This window comes from Ipomoea nil, unplaced genomic scaffold (assembly GCF_001879475.1).
Source record: "Ipomoea nil cultivar Tokyo-kokei standard unplaced genomic scaffold, Asagao_1.1 scaffold2283, whole genome shotgun sequence".
Classification (NCBI taxonomy): domain Eukaryota; kingdom Viridiplantae; phylum Streptophyta; class Magnoliopsida; order Solanales; family Convolvulaceae; genus Ipomoea; species Ipomoea nil.
In genome coordinates, this window is record NW_017618711.1 from 4,415,411 (window position 1) to 4,431,849 (window position 16,439).

The following is a 16,439-nucleotide window of genomic DNA, read 5'->3' on the forward strand; positions in this document are numbered from 1 at the left end:
TTTAGAACACTACTATGGGTTTCAAATACCTCCTTAATTGAAAAACACATACCCAAATAAAATAAGGATATCATCCCCTTTCATTCCCTTATTCCTTCTCATCCCTTTGGATTAGTGCTTTTAAATTTTTATTTTTATTTTTTTGTTCATATTAGTGTTTTGAATGTCTTTATACTAGAATCAATTATCTTAATTTTGTGTTCTTGTATTTTTTTTTTTATCTTTATTTCTATTATTGGATCATATATAACCAAACAACATTATCAATAACCATTCTCATTCCACCCTATTACTAAACATGCAAAATACTTTCACTAAAACCCATTACCGTTACAAAATATTTGATACCCATTCCGATTCCAATTCTCATCTACGAACCAAACACAACCTAAAAGAAATCTATTCTCGTGTTTGAATCCTTGCATCCAGTTTTGTGCGGCGCTCTTCATAGGAAGCTGCAAAGTTGGCGAATTTAGAACAAATCATATATGAAAGGCTTATTGGACCAAAAAAAAAAAAATACAAACCTTTATATTTTGTAACAACTATATAAAACAATCCAATATTATAACATTTTTAAAATGGACAAATTAATATCAAATATTTGTATTTTCTAACAATTATAAACCTCCTTAGCAAAAAAAAAAAAAAAGGTATTATAAATTTCAATCCAATAAAAAATCTAATCTAACCCAATTTTATTGAGTTCTCCCAATAATTATTTAAAAATTACAACATAACATCTTTATTAAACAATATAATGTATCAAAAAAATATACTTTATACAACTAAAAATTCATAATTAAACTCTGCATAAAAACATTTTGCATATATAAATGTATGTTCAAACATTATAGTTATCAATGATACATAAATCAAGATTATTGCATTGTTTTTAGGGTTATACATTATAATCCAGTATAATTATAATAAAACATAAAGATTTTGATTTTTCTTTTTACTGCTTTATAGGTTTGAATATAATTGCCAAGACAAAGCTTTGAGTTTTGTCTGCCAATAAGTCTATATACCCTGTAATTATAATTCTAGGCATAAACTATGTATTTAGATACAATTATTATTGTATGGGCCATACTATCAAATAATGTACATTCAGTACACAAATAATGTACTGTTAATATATTAAAAATGTATCTTTTGTTATGGTCCACACAATAATTTGCCATTTTTTTTGTTGAGTACTATTGACTCTATTAGAGGGTAGTATCTGTTCTATACTCTCTTTATATGTTGTAGCCCAAAGAGTCAATACCCCATAGGGGTTTGATCCTGTGACCTCCCCTCAAGGGGAGCCACAGAGGTGTCATCCGAGCGTAATCTGATGAATAAACAAGTGCTAATCTTGTAATATAAGCAGACAGCTAATAACCAAAGAACATAGAGCCCACTTTGTATGGTTGCAAAATCAGAGTATACAGAAATGGCAAAGCCAAACAGACATGAGAAAAATGTTGGAATTGAGGGTTTTAAAGCATATTGACAACATAAGACATTCTCCCATCATAGACAAGTAGAATTTGGTTGTTCTTTGATGTGATATGAAATCTTTTTTATCTGTGCAAAAGCCGTCACTTGCAGTTTGCCTCAGTTTAGATGAAATGGCATTTTCATGAATAAATTACAGAAAATTTCCTTTTAAAAAAAAAAAGTAATTTTGCAACAAGATTGATACCTGAAGACAGTTATTGTACCTTAAGAAACCACATACTACACACAGTAATATTTGATTGACAAAGTAGACTGCAATTCCGATCTCTTATACTTAATAGTTCAAAGAAGTAATGAAATATAAAAAGAAGAGGTAATAAGACACGGATGAATAAGCCATTTAAGAGTTGCAGAAAAGGAAAAGTTTGAGTGTTAACAGAACTCACGTTCAGTTGGCCGTGACATAAGTGGAACATAGGAAGCCTCTTTCCTTCTCGTTCTTGTTTTCATCACATCGTTATCTGAAATGCGAAATTTCCAGTGCTAGCATTGATGGGACTGAGTTTGAAAAAGAAGGTTCATTATTTGGAAAGCTCTGCATAGTTTATTAGTTTACCATATTCAGTAGACGAAAAGCTTAGCAACGCCTCATGAAAAATTGTGGCTTGTACTTTGTAACTTAGGCATTCCCTCACCAAGTGTTCATGCAAAGCCTGTTTGGCATCTATGCCCAGGTCCATAAACAAAGATATTGTTAAATCAGTGGAGATACGGAATTAAAGACTTCAACTAGTAATAGAACTCTTTAAAAAACTGTCATAGTTATAACAACTGCTGCTTCTGATGCTCTCAATAGCTCTACTTGGTAAAACATGTGGAGCTTAAAATAATAGCTTATTTTGAAACGCTTTTGACTTTTTAACTTCTTTTCCTTTTTTATGTTCATTAATTTACAAAAATTACACCATCTACCCACCATTAATCAAAATCCTAATACCTTTGTTTATCCTTTTGTCTTTTTACACTTATCAGCTAATTCAATAATTAATTTTACCAAACACTTCAATTCCAATTAGTTAGCTTATCAGCTACTAGCTTTTTAGTAGGCTTGCCAAACGGAGCCATAATAGCTAAAGTTTTTCCTAGGGGAACCAAGACTATGGGTTCTTCATTTCACACACTTGTTTCATGGTTTAATGCCACCAAGCATGCTGAAGATCACTCGGCGAGCAATTTTCTACAAATTCAAGTATTCAACAAGAGTATAACATGCAAATCTGATATGCTAGTTGGGGATAATACAAGTTATGAGATTGTTGATGTTTATGTAGAAAATTGGTCACATGACGCCATTAAAGGCCAATGACAAAAGAAAACAATGACATAATGTGCCATTCTACTAGATTGCTTCTGGAGACATAGGTTCCATGCCTAAAATAAAATTCATGTAGCATAAGAAGGAAAGGCCATTAACTCAAGAAAAAGAAAGAGACCCTAACAGAAAACACGTAAATACAGTTGTTACCACCTTCCCGAGTATTTAGTGTAATGAGAATATGGTGGAAATTAAGGGAAGGAAACACTGGGAAATATCTAGTCTAACAGAAATAAAGATGTTTAAATGGCAACAGCCAACAAATGAAAATTTATGAATGTTGATGATCAGATCTTGAGTACCTGATGAACAGAAAAATGTGACACCTTCAAATTCACAGCACTGAAGAACCAATGGAATCTCTGGGGCCATTATATATTGAGGTTTCCTCGGCATCCTTTCAATATCCAATAATAAATCTATTACCTGCCAAATAAACATGTAATTTCAAAGCCTTGTCTTGTAAAAATTAGAACTTAGCAGATTCATATACACAGGTGACCTGAATTCACACCAAGTCACAGAAAGAAACCTCCAAATATTCTCATACTTAAAGCCATAGAGGCAAGGTGGAAGGTTGTTCCTCCAACATATGTTTTGCAAATTGCAACATTGCAGGCAAATCAAGCCACTGAAAGCACTTTGGCCACCAGAAACCACAAATAATTCACATGAGAATGAAGAAACTTATGAAGGTTGCATGGTTATAAATCATGAAGGGTATGTTGGTCTAAAAAGTGATATGGAAGTCACAAAACAAAGGCATCATGACGATCATCTACTAGCAATTCATAAATATAAACCACCCAAGAAAGGAAACAGCAGAGCTTCGTGCCCAGAGGGGAAAAGGAATGGACTCAACACTACTGCCTCTTGCCTAGACAACCTTCAATAGCACAATTCACAAAGAGTGGCTCATGGAAAATGAGTCAAAAATCTAAACTCAATTTGCACCAAAGGCCATTTAGGAAGACCTGAAAACTTTACAAGTGAACCAAATGTGGAAACTCAGTTACACTCTAAAATACACATGCACAATTATTCATTTTGAAAGGAAAGCATAATGCATCACTCAATAGAGAAAGGAAGGAGAAGTTCTTGTATGCAGTATGTCATCCTTTATGAGAATTAGAAACGAATAAACTTATAAATTCCTAACAGAATGGCTCTAGAAATCATATAACATCTTTATTATGGTTGTTCATATAATTACAGACCAAAATAAAAACAGGACCCTCAGTGTATTGCAAATAATGAATCACCAAGCTGTAAACAGATTGGATTTGGAATATAGATTGCATACATTGGGGGACTCAAAACCCTGGCCAATCAAAAACAGTACAGCAACCATGCACCTGATCTGGTGCCAGAGGAAAGCACTACCTCTGATTTTCATCACCCACAATTGATCACTTTCAAAACTGCAAAGAGACATGGGAAAATTAGAGCACAACAATTTTGTGCATATAGATTGAAATTGAAAAAAAAAAATAAAAAATAGATTTATATAATGTATAAGTGGGGCAATATAATATGTGAAAATATTTAATCAGTTACTAGAAAAGCCAAGGCAATAATTACAAAATGAATATTACTCGTCATTATTTGTTTACGAAAAATTAGAAAAGCAAAGGAATATGTTGAAAAGAAAGAGATCCAGATGCTCATAAATACTGGTAAACAACCTTTTTTCACTATAAGTAAGCATTTCAATTTGTACTATTTGATTGCATGAAAAGCAGGAAAAAAATCAGAAGCATAGAAGGAATCAAATTTCAACCTTTCATTGCAAGGGAACATTTCGAACGATATTATATGCCGCCTATAATTGTGCACATTAGCTGCATCCATTTTACAAAAGTTTCTAAAATCATGTTCCCCAACAAATTTCTGAGAAGCAGTCTCCATGGCCTGGTAAACCATATTCAAGAAATAAATATTCTAAGCTCATGGACAGGAATCAGCAGTAGCCAAGTCACATGTACTGACCATTACATCCAGATTTCCCCTCCAAAAGAAATACTTGTACACTCTACTCAAACAAGAGAACCTGAAAATTCTTGAAGCTGTGAACCATACTCTTTTAAAAAGAAAATCAATAACAATAAATTGTGTACTATAGATCCTTATCCCTACTGCCTAAAATCAAATGGCAACCATGAATAAACTGATGCCAAGTTCATGGGTCTTCTGACATCTATAACTGAACAAGACATGCATTTTCCACACTCATAAGAAATTTAGAGGTTGATTGTGTTCTTAATCAAATAGGAACTCATATTCTTCATAAGGAATTTCATTTATCAGGGAAGCAAACCAAGCTTTATGAGTTTATGTTGCTTGAGGCTTTATCCATTCCAACTACATAGTCAGACCACTTCTTCATTTGTATTGTTTAAACAACATTCAACTCTGTCGAGATGTCAAGCTTTTTTGTAGAAGGATTTTTAACAAAACTTTTTTATGGTCAACTATTGAATAAATAACAAGGCAGGAATATCAACTTTGCACATCACTACAAATATGCAAGCTGATAATGTATCATTACATATGATTTTTCTTTTTCAATATTTATTTATTTTGCAAGTATTGTCATCTCAAGAAAATTTTATGAAAGAAAATCAAATAACAATTACAAACCTTACACTGAAATCAATTGGAACAAGAGACCAAGCCAAAACCCAGGTATTCCATTTTCTTTATTTATTTATTTTGCAAGTATTGTTACTTCAAGAAAATTTTATGACAGAAAATCAAATAACAAATACAAACCTTGCATTGAAATCAATTTGAAATGGAGACCAAACCAAAACTCAAGAAATCGATTTTCTTTGTTTATTTGTTATTTTACAAGTATTGTTGTCTTGTGAAATTTTATGAAAGAACACTGAATAGCAAATACAAACCTTGCACTGAAATCAATTGGAACAGGAGACCAACCCAAAACTCGAATGTCCACGGGAAGCACTTTATTCAGTACTCTCACATAGTCAATTTCTCCTACTGTGAGGAAAAAGTAGTGTATTAAAAGACTGGAAGTCTGGAAGATTTTATATATGCAGTATAGAAAGTTACACAGTGATATTTGACTGAAGGTCAGATGGTATAAACTGTCAGGGCTAGAAAATTGTCGAATTTTAGCTATTCATTTGATATTCTCACCCTAGTTAACACTGTACATCTCAATCACACTTCTGGTGTACACATACAAGTACATTGATCAAAGTCATCCATGTATCCAATACTTGGATGCAAGGATAATTATATGAAGCCACTCAGAGTTGGCCTTTTATCTCTTTTCAGTAAGTGGAAATGATATCCACCTAATATTGTTATTTCAGATAGCCTCAGATGGTGAAACCAGTTTTTAAACAGAAATTGTATGATAAGAAGATATTAACAGACCACATGATTCACCATTTTCTCCACAACATCCATTATTCCCTTTAAATTGCTTAAGATTTGAACGTAAATATAGAGCAATCACCTGCAAGAATTTATCATGGTTTCAGTAACTCAAAACAAAGGACATACTGCAAGAAAGCTTTATTTTCAAACAGTAATGGAATGATAAGAAATGAACTTAGGCTTATACTCACAGGATTTCAACATCAAAACAATGAGATAGAAATGCAGCCACTGGTTGCTTAATGCATTTGTATATATTATGAAGTGACTTAAATGATATAAAATTATAAATTTCTCTATTTGTATTTAGACAAGAATAGATTGCATTTTAGAACTCACTCTTTTCTATATAGCATCATTATACCAATGCTATCAACAAATAACAAAAGAAGCACTCCCCAACTAATTCGGTGGAACATCATGATATCACTCTACATTTGTTGAATAATAGGAAACGGGAAACCCTAATCCTATTCTTAATAGGAGTGGGCTTGGTTTCCTCTTCCTAGTAGGAGTAGTATTAACCCAATGTTCCTATAAATATAGGATATCTATGCAGTCCAATATACAAAAACACAAACAGACAATCTATTGCAATCTATTACTATTAATGCAATTATATATTCTCTATTTCTTTGGTTTCTCACATATTTTGCTTCTACCTAACTGGCGGTGGGCTACTTGCCACCAGCTTGGCCTTTCAATAAATCAATTTGAATAACATTGAATAAATGAAAATTAATCACTTCATTAGATATTGTGATTTTGAACTCAAATTGTAAGAATAGTACTACTCTAAAATTAATTAAATACTCAAGTTACACCAAAATAAAAACTATAAGATCCACTAGAACACATGAACTACCTATTAGCAAATGCACAACATTCAAACATGCAATAAACTAACTGATGTGATCAACATACTTGACCAACAGAAGAAACGCCCTTGTCTGTCCTACCACATCTTGAGTACTGCAATTCCTTTTTGTTTCCAAATATAAGCCTTGTCTTGTCAAGGGCCTTAAATACTTCAGACTGCAGAATAGCCATAAACCATGCAGAGATAGTTATACCTGCTATTTGAAAATTTTACACTAGAGAACCTACAATTGTGCATAGGCAATTAGGAGAGTCAAACAAGAAAGACAAATACAACGTATTTGATGCTAATATTTAATGCTATAGTTTGCTTACAAATCCACAGCCAAGAGTCCTAAAATCCAGCATCCTGAAAGTTCTATCCTAGATCAAACAAGTCTTGACCTAAGCAGACCTGCGGCCTGCCCTTGCCAATTAAGAGGAATACTTTTACACTTAACAATCTATTAAGAAAAATAAAAGTTGGATGGTCCTGTGGGTGGCAAAGAGCCACCACCCATTACAAATGACCTAAGGTGGAAGCTATACAAGCTAAGATTCGTAGAAAGAGATGACTGACGAGATGGATTTATATAACTTAAAAGAATGAGATACAAGCCTAGAATTTATAGGCAATGATATTGTCAACACTTTACAACATAAGTTAATTATTGGACTTGATTCTTGAACATCTAGCACAAGTAAAATAAGAAAATATAAATAGCACTTAAATTTTCAAAAGTTCCAATCTAGAACATCATCACAGATATAATCATTTAAGGTTGGAGGAAATTAGAGAAAAGGCTGGTTGATTTTCAAATGAGAAAATTACATTTACAAGAACACCAGAATTATATATCTATGCAATTCACAAAGTGCAGTTGCAATGAGAAGCCATTACTAGGACTATTTTTGGAATTTCAGACATCATTGTGGAAAATCAAATAGTCTAGAATTTGTAAGTGAAAGTTAGAGAATTAGGGTCCAATGAGGCAAGAGCACTTTGCATAGTTTATACATCATGGCCAACTTCTTCTGTCTATCCCATGCAGCACTTGTGCTTAGGAAGATAATAGTAAAAATACTACTAGGGAATTTCTCTCACAGTTAATTACATATTTAATGTAAAATCCCAAGAATGAATACACTAGCTATATTTATCGTAAAAATAAAGGAAATCCCCTGGATATTGGTGTATTTTGATGACTTCATACCTACTTTTGCTTGAAATTATATAAGGGATTGTTCAAGGAAAAAGTCCCTTTAAGACCACCACTTGCTTTATCTACTTGATTTTCTCTGGTGATTCATGTATCATATGTTCTTTATTACTTCACTATCATTTCTTCCCTTACTATTGGGTATTAACTTAATCAGCAAGCCCCTAATGTTATGTTAGAACTATTTTCATGAATGAGAACAGGCAGCACATAACTAGAAATCCTTCAGAGTTTGGCTAGCCAAATAGAGATGTGAAGGAAAGAAGGAGAACATCTTTAACCACAATTAGAGACCGAGCCTTTTTCAATTAGCTTGTATAGCTTTTCAATGATGATACACACATGAAAACATCTGTTTTCAGACAAGGGAGGGGTAATAGAAAATGAAGTCCATACTTAGCATAAAAATGCATATGGTATGCTTGGACACACTTTTATCTTTGGTAACATAATAGTGTAACTGTGAGCATAGACATTCATAGAAGAGAAAGGAAAGCAGACCTCAACAGTTGGATCCATTTGTGCCTCTGAAGCAAAACCGTAAAACCTTCATTGACACAAGAAAGACACCAATCAAATGATATGAAATGTATTGAAAAATAAGAAACGGTTAGTAAGGACTAAGACTTTTTCAATTTTCACCAAGAAGTACAATATTATATGAACAATGTTTTCATACAAAGTTCATAGGGGGAAGAACAAACACGGTAGTTAAATCAATACACTGTTGAACTACATCCAGATACTTTTTCCTTCTCTAACAGAAAAAGAAAAAAAAAAAAACACACACACACACACACACAACAACAACAACAACAACCCTGCATACGTCACCCATTTATCTCAGAATTATGTTTTAACGCCCTTGCTTAATTCAAGAAATGCAATCCTAAATATTGAAGATTAACTACACTGAAGATGTTCAAGTTTTTATTTTTCCATTATTAGACGAATTCCAATCCTTTGGTACATTGTACACCATATATGAATAAACAAAATATTAGTATTCTCATTGAGATATACTTTATGTACATATCCTTCTATTTAGCAAACACTCTGATATTTTCATTGAATTATTGAATCTTTATAAACTTCTATGTAACTTTAATAGGTATACAGTAACCAAATAAATCTGTAAAAGTAATCACAATAATACAGAAAATAGTCCAAAAATTTCACATGTAAGCTCATGGTGAAATGCTCATTCCAACTACAGAGATCAAAACCCATTTTAAGTTCATGAGACACTGATACCTTTTGCCTTGATGCAAGTCTCCTACCATCTCAACTCTAAAGGAACTAATAGCCATGAAGCCACAATAAAATTAATCATATTTTACATTTTTTTCTCTTTATTATTTAGCTTTTTCCAAATGAACTCAGTTCTTCACTACTTACCCACTCTAGACTTAACCGCTCCTGAAGAACATCTAATTTCAAAAATTCTGGGCAATTAAGTAATACGTGTTTTTTTTTTTTTTTTTTTTTTTTTTTTTTTTTTGCATAACAATGGATAATGAGTGAATTATGATGCAAGGTGAATATGCTAGGCTACAGAGTTTAGTGCCACAAGTACCTTTGACCAAAATACATTATTTTTAAAGCAACATATCTCTTGGGGAGGTCCAACATGGCAGTTGTGCAATGACCTGCAAACAGAAAACAAACATTTTAGTGCATTACCATCGACCCTTGAAGACTTGTAGTACCAAACCACAAAGCATTTTCATCTAATATTTTGTTAGTTCATGAGAATTCCCAATTCAACATACTACTGAATTACCAACTCACAAGTGCACTAATAATTTCTTACATAACATCCTTCAGACGTAACAAAGTTTGCTAGCAATTGATTAGGAGCATACTCCATCCATCATTGGGAGACTAAATACACAAACCTGAATTTATCTCCTTGGTTTTCCTCATGTTGACCTCCTTGCAGCCTAAATTTAAACGCCCCACTTCTTCAACCAAGCCTCTGCTCTCCAAAGTGCTAGAAGCATCATTTCCCTTTGTATCCGTAGCTTTAGCAAGTTAGCAAGATATTCAATTTCACATCAAACTCCACAAGAAACACAAAAATACATAGCCGCATATAGAAATGTGTATGTAAACAACTATAAAATGAAGCAATAACCTGTTGGCAGTGACAATTTGAAAGCAGGGCAGATAATTTGGCATTCTCAGACTCCAACTCCTGAAATTCGATTTAGCATGACCTTAGCACCAAACAATGAACTCGGCGGGAAAAAAAAAACATTTATTAATAGAAAAAAAAAATAGTAAAGATACTGTAACCTTGACTTTGTTTCGGAGATACTGAATCTCGGATTGAAGAACTTCGCTGAGGTCCATTTCACAGCTTGAAGTGGCAGTGGTGTCGCAGCCCGCCGTCCCATTCATTATAGGACTGTTGCAACCAGCACTTGCAGTTTTACAGTTGGATGGTTCTCTCTCCCACCAAAAGAAACCCCAAAAACTTTCTAAAGATTTAGATTTAATTCCGGGAAAGTTATTAATTTGATTTGTGTTTTGACCTAAAAATTTTCCTAATTACTTATATGAGATTTTCCTACTTTTGGTCTTCGAGTATTGTGGCACTATTGCTCCACAACTTTCAACATTACAAACTAGGTTCGTGACTATTATTTTTGTTGCACAAATGGTCCTTCTGATTCATTCTCCATTCATTTATGACCGGAAAAAAAAATTTCCTTTAAAGTAGGGTTAAAATAGTCAATTCCTTTGGCCAAGTTGATACATCCTGCTTTAACAGCTGATCCATCGAATAATCAACTGTTGCTGCCAAGTTGAACAGGGAGCCAAACCTAACCTCACTAGGATCGCTTGTGTTTCCATTGAATGGAGACTCGTATACGAACTTGCATTGGCCATATTGGGTTTATGTGGATGGGAAGCAAGATTGGGTCATGGACATGTTTGTGTCTTGAAATGTGGCACCACTCACCACTAGAGCGCCCGGTTTGAAGAAGTCATCATTCAGTTTAAGCAGGTTGTGGTCTTCTACAGCATTAAGGTTCACAGAATTGAATTTATCATTTTGTTGAAAATTGTTGTCATATAATGACATGAGTTCAGAAATCATCCTTTGGTCATCATTAGGAAGCTCGAAGCTCAAGACATTTACAGATGAGGAAGATGTCATTTATGGAGCAACAAACTTAGGCGCGGGGGATGCAGAGAAAATTGATAGACCTTCATTGTTTATTTGGAAGTTTTGCATGCTAATGCATTGAGCAAAATCGAAGCAGTATTAGTAGTTAATTTGGTGATTATTCCTTGATGTCTTGTCCTGTAAGCCCATCTGGTATATACGTAGTTGCTATAAGGGCACTGCGAATACTCGCATGTATATATCTTCACATCCACATGTTCCTCGCTAGATGGGTGTTTCTTCTCCCAGAGAAAATCTGAGCTGAGATTAATAATCTCGCCGTTTATAGGAGCTATGAGTGGGATTAAATTTCTAGCTTTAGGTCCTCACATACCTATGTTAAGGATGTTCATGTCATGGGGGTTGCATTCAACATCGATTAGGGTTCATAGATGAGGAGTTCGCACTGCATTTTTTTAATTCGTATTTCTCTTTAGGTCAGTAGTGAATTAAATAAGGAATTGACTATTTTAACCCTGATTTAAAGGGGAAAACAAAATTTCCAGTCACAAATGAACGAAGAATGAGCCAAAAGGACCATTTGTGTAACAAAAATGATAGTCGTGCACCTAGTTTGCAAGGTTGAAAGTGGTGGAGCAATCCTGTTAGTGACACAATACTCGTGGGACCAAAAGTGTGAAAAACTCTTACTTAAATCAATATAAATTTAGCCTAGGATTGATTGTTTTAACCCCAATGTTAATCGTGACAGGGATCTTGCGGCTGAAAGGTGAAATTTTTTATCCACTAGAACAAAACTCAACCCTAAGAGCTGTTTTTCTTGATTAATGATGCTTTGTTAGGATTTTTTTAAAATTATTACATCTCTCTCAAGATCTATTCATAAATTTTACTAGTATTTACCTCCTTGCGAATGCACAACATAAATTTTAAGTATGTTTTAAAGAACAATAAAATCAAACATTAATCCAGAAAATTCATTCTAAAATGTATTTTTCTTTAGCAATACTAAATTGGTTGTTATATTGAACATCACATCATACCATTAGCATATATTATAAAGCATTGTGTTATTAGATACCACATGAAATTTGAAAATTTTACATTTAAATAATTTAATATATATATCTAATCTAAATAAACTGGAAGGCTTGGGATCGTTTGTGCATCCCTAAGAAGTTTGGTGGATTGAGTTTTAAATGATCTGAGAGCTTTCAATATGGCAATGTTGGGCAAGCAAGCTTGGCGTTTCCTAACAATGCCTCACTCGTTGGTGGCTAAGGTTTATAAGGCAAGATACTTTCCTAAGACCTCTTTTTATTGATGCCTCTGTAGGTAATTGCATGTCCTAGTTACTGTTGGCAAAGTATTATGGCTACCCACAATCTGGTTTGTAGTGGTGTCAGGTGAAGAATTGAGAATGGTAGGACCACGTTGATTTGGGGTCATCCTTGGTTGCCTGATGAGTCTGATCCAATGGTTCAAACAATTATGCCTAATGAGTTGAGTGGTTCTTTAGTTTCGGGGTTAATTTATCAGGATACTAACACTTGGGATATGTGTATCTTATCGGATCTTTTGTACATATTGATGTGGATCATATATCTAGGATCCCCATTAGTCCTACTTATGAGGATTCTTAGTTATGATCCTATGTGTTGTTATTCTGTTTAAAGTGGTTATATATAGGTGCATTGTTGGGGATTTTGTTGAACAACCTGGTGCTTTTTTCTAAATTGAATCTCATATGGAAGTTAAAAGTCTCTCTCACCCCCCTCCCCCCCCCCCCCCCTTCCCTCCCCAAGTGGAAAACTTACTTATGGAGATTTTAAAGAGAGTTGAGGCAGACCCTTCATGCCCAATGTGTGACTTGGGGCATAAGGATACTATGCATGCACTAATTGGGTATGACTATTCCCAACTTGTTTGGAATGAGTCCGTCATACCTACCACTTCTATTGTTGGCACCATCTTCCCTATGTGGTTCACAAATGCTTTGGAGACTTTGTATGAGGGGAATATTCTTTTAATTGTGGCAGTGTTATATCATTTATGGAGATCAAGAAACTCAACGGTCCGGGAGGGTGCTTTGCCGTTGCCAACACTACTACAGAAAACGGATTTAACGTCTACATTATAACGTCGGTTTTTTGAAAATCCGACGTTAAATATTTAAAATTATTTTTTATTTTTTTAAAAAACACATATGACGTCGGTTATTTGGTATGGCCAATGCCGTATATTAAATAAAAAATAAATACAAGATACGACGTCGGCGTTATACGTTGCCGACGCCGTATCTCAAATAATATATATATATATATATATATATATATATATATATATATATATATATATATATATATATATATATATATATGTGGTATACGGCGTCGGCGACGTATATCGCCGACGCCGTATACTTGAATTTAAAAAAAAATAATAATAAATAGTAGATACGGCGTCGGAGAATTAATCTCCGACGCCGTATCTCTAATAATTAAAAAAAAATAAAAATGGTATATGGTGTCGGCGATGTATAACGCCGACGCCGTATACTCAAATTAAAAAAATAATAATAATAATAAATAGGAGATACGGCGTCGGAGTTAAATCTCCGACGCCGTATCGTATAATTAAAAAAAAATTAAAATGGTATACGGCGTCGGCGACGTATATCGCCGACGCCGTATACTCGAATTTTTTAAAAAAAAATAAAAAAATAAATAGTAGATACGGCGTCGGAGAATTAATCTCCGACGCCGTATCTACTATAATTAAAAAAAAATATTTAAATGGTATACGGCGTCGGCGTCGTATAACGCCGACGCCGTATACATAAATTAAAAAAAAAAATTATGAAGCGAGCTAGGTACATACTACTCCAAAAAAAATTTATGAAGCTAGCTCCAGCTCACTGCTCCAAACGCCCTAGCTCACTGCTCACTCCTCAGCTCACTGCTCCAAACGCCGTACGCCACCGCCGCCGAACGCCCTACGCCACCGATGCTCTCCACCGCCGCCTAAGCCGTCGTCCACTGCCGTCAGCCTCGCTCTCCGCACGTCGACGTCGTCCTCGGCCTCGCTCGCAACAGTGTCGTCGTCTTCGGCCTCGGCCTCGCTCGCCGTCGCCCTAAGCCGCCGTCCTCGCCGTCGCCCAACGTCGTCGCCGGTCGCCAACAACGTCGTCGCAAGGTACGTACGTATATATATATATATATATATATATATATATATATATATATATATATATATATATATATATATATATATATATATTATAAATTAAAAATGGTTATGTATATATATTTTTTGAATTTTGAATTTTATATATTATTATTGTGTATATTTTCGAAATTTTAGGAATAATTGTGTATATATTTAATTTTATAAGTTAGTGGGTCAATTATGAATTGTTGTGTGTATATGTGGAATTTTATGAAATTTTGTTTATATATTATTGTGTATATCTTGAAATATTATTATTGTGTATATAAAATGATGTTGTTTTGGACCAAGGCCCACCATGCTAGGTGAATCTTGGTCCATAATTTGCCTTTTCAAGTATATAACTTATCAAATAATTTAAGTGAACAAGCTAAGTGTATAATACATGATGATGTTATATATTGAATATATTGCACTAGTTGATACTTAATATAAAATGATGTTGTTTTGGACCAAGACCCACCATGCTAGGTGAATCTTGGTCCATAATTTGCCTTTTCAAGTATATAACTTATCAAATAATTTAAGTGAACAAGCTAAGTGTATAATACATGATGATGTTATATATTGAATATATTGCACTAGTTGATACTTAATATAAAATGATGTTGTTTTGGACCAAGGCCCACCATGCTAGGTGAATCTTGGTCCATAATTTGCCTTTTCAAGTATATAACTTACCAAATAATTTAAGTGAACAAGCTAAGTGTATAATACATGATGATGTTATATATTGAATATATTGCACTAGTTGATACTTAATATAAAATGATGTTGTTTTGGACCAAGACCCACCATGCTAGGTGAATCTTGGTCCATAATTTGCCTTTTCAAGTATATAACTTATCAAATAATTTAAGTGAACAAGCTAAGTGTATAATACATGATGATGTTATATATTGAATATATTGCACTAGTTGATACTTAATATAAAATGATGTTGTTTTGGACCAAGGCCCACCATGCTAGGTGAATCTTGGTCCATAATTTGCCTTTTTCAAGTATATAACTTACCAAATAATTTAAGTGAACAAGCTAAGTGTATAATACATGATGATGTTATATATTGAATATATTGCACTAGTTGATACTTAATATAAAATGATGTTGTTTTGGACCAAGGCCCACCATGCTAGGTGAATCTTGGTCCATAGTTTGCCTTTTTCAAGTATATAACTTACCAAATAATTTAACTTAAAATGTTGTGAGAAAAATGTAATACTAATTGGCCGAAATGAATATAGTGTAGTTGTTGTAGTAGTTATAATTATATAAATTTGTTAAAATGTTGTTAACAAATGTTTAACTAGGTTATTATTATTTTAGATTGGCTTGTGATGGATAAAAGTTGGATGAAAGCTAATCGACTTAGTCAGGAATATGAAGATGGAGTTAGAAATTTACACTTTGCAAATAATAACCTTCCGAATAGTAATAAGAGGTTCTCCTGTCCTTGTACGAAATGTTGTAATCAGAAAAGGTTAGGTGAAGAAGACATATATGATGATCTAATTGTTAATGGGATTAATCCATATTATACACAATGGATTTGGCACGGTGAAAGCGATGTGGCTACAACATCTAACATGTATGTTGACAATGAAGATGATGAGTCTGAAGATCGGTTGGATGAAATGTTTCGCGATGTTGGAGAAGAGTTTACCAATCGGTCAAATGAGTTGGATGAATTATTGAATGATTCAAAACAACCTTTATGGCTAGGGTGTAGTAAATATACCAGATTATCTGCTGTATTAAAATTATT

The 16,439-nt window shown here is 33.7% G+C and overlaps 1 protein-coding gene across 5 annotated transcripts; it reads right to left on the reverse strand.

Annotated features, from left to right (window-relative positions):
- Positions 1–298: 298 nt before the first annotated feature.
- Positions 299–10,861, reverse strand: LOC109151307 (tRNA pseudouridine(38/39) synthase). Of its 5 annotated transcripts, none has more exons than XM_019299249.1 (15): positions 10,609–10,861; positions 10,448–10,507; positions 10,209–10,320; positions 9,887–9,959; positions 8,812–8,857; positions 7,157–7,267; positions 6,242–6,311; positions 5,731–5,824; positions 4,814–4,874; positions 4,605–4,735; positions 4,128–4,245; positions 3,127–3,250; positions 2,066–2,173; positions 1,896–1,970; positions 299–455 (listed from the first exon to the last, which is right to left on the reverse strand). In XM_019299249.1, the coding sequence occupies exons 1-15, from the start codon at positions 10,711–10,713 to the stop codon at positions 400–402; spliced, it is 1,344 nt and encodes a 447-aa protein (XP_019154794.1). In that variant the 5' UTR covers positions 10,714–10,861; the 3' UTR covers positions 299–399. The 5 variants fall into 5 exon arrangements, with proteins under 5 accessions (XP_019154794.1, XP_019154793.1, XP_019154791.1 ...); XM_019299248.1 differs by having other exon boundaries at positions 5,731–5,827; XM_019299246.1 differs by having other exon boundaries at positions 6,230–6,311.
- Positions 10,862–16,439: the final 5,578 nt, after the last annotated feature.

Coding starts and splice junctions, on each gene's coding strand:
- LOC109151307 (XM_019299245.1), bottom strand. CDS start 10,713: ATGAATGGGACGGCGGGCTGCGACACCACTGCCACTTCAAGCTGTGAA. Junction 10,321..10,447: donor CAAATTGTCACTGCCAACAG/GTTATTGCTTCA, acceptor ACGGATACAAAG/GGAAATGATGCTTCTAGCAC. Junction 456..1,895: donor TATGTCACGGCCAACTGAAC/GTGAGTTCTGTT, acceptor CCAACTTTGCAG/CTTCCTATGAAGAGCGCCGC.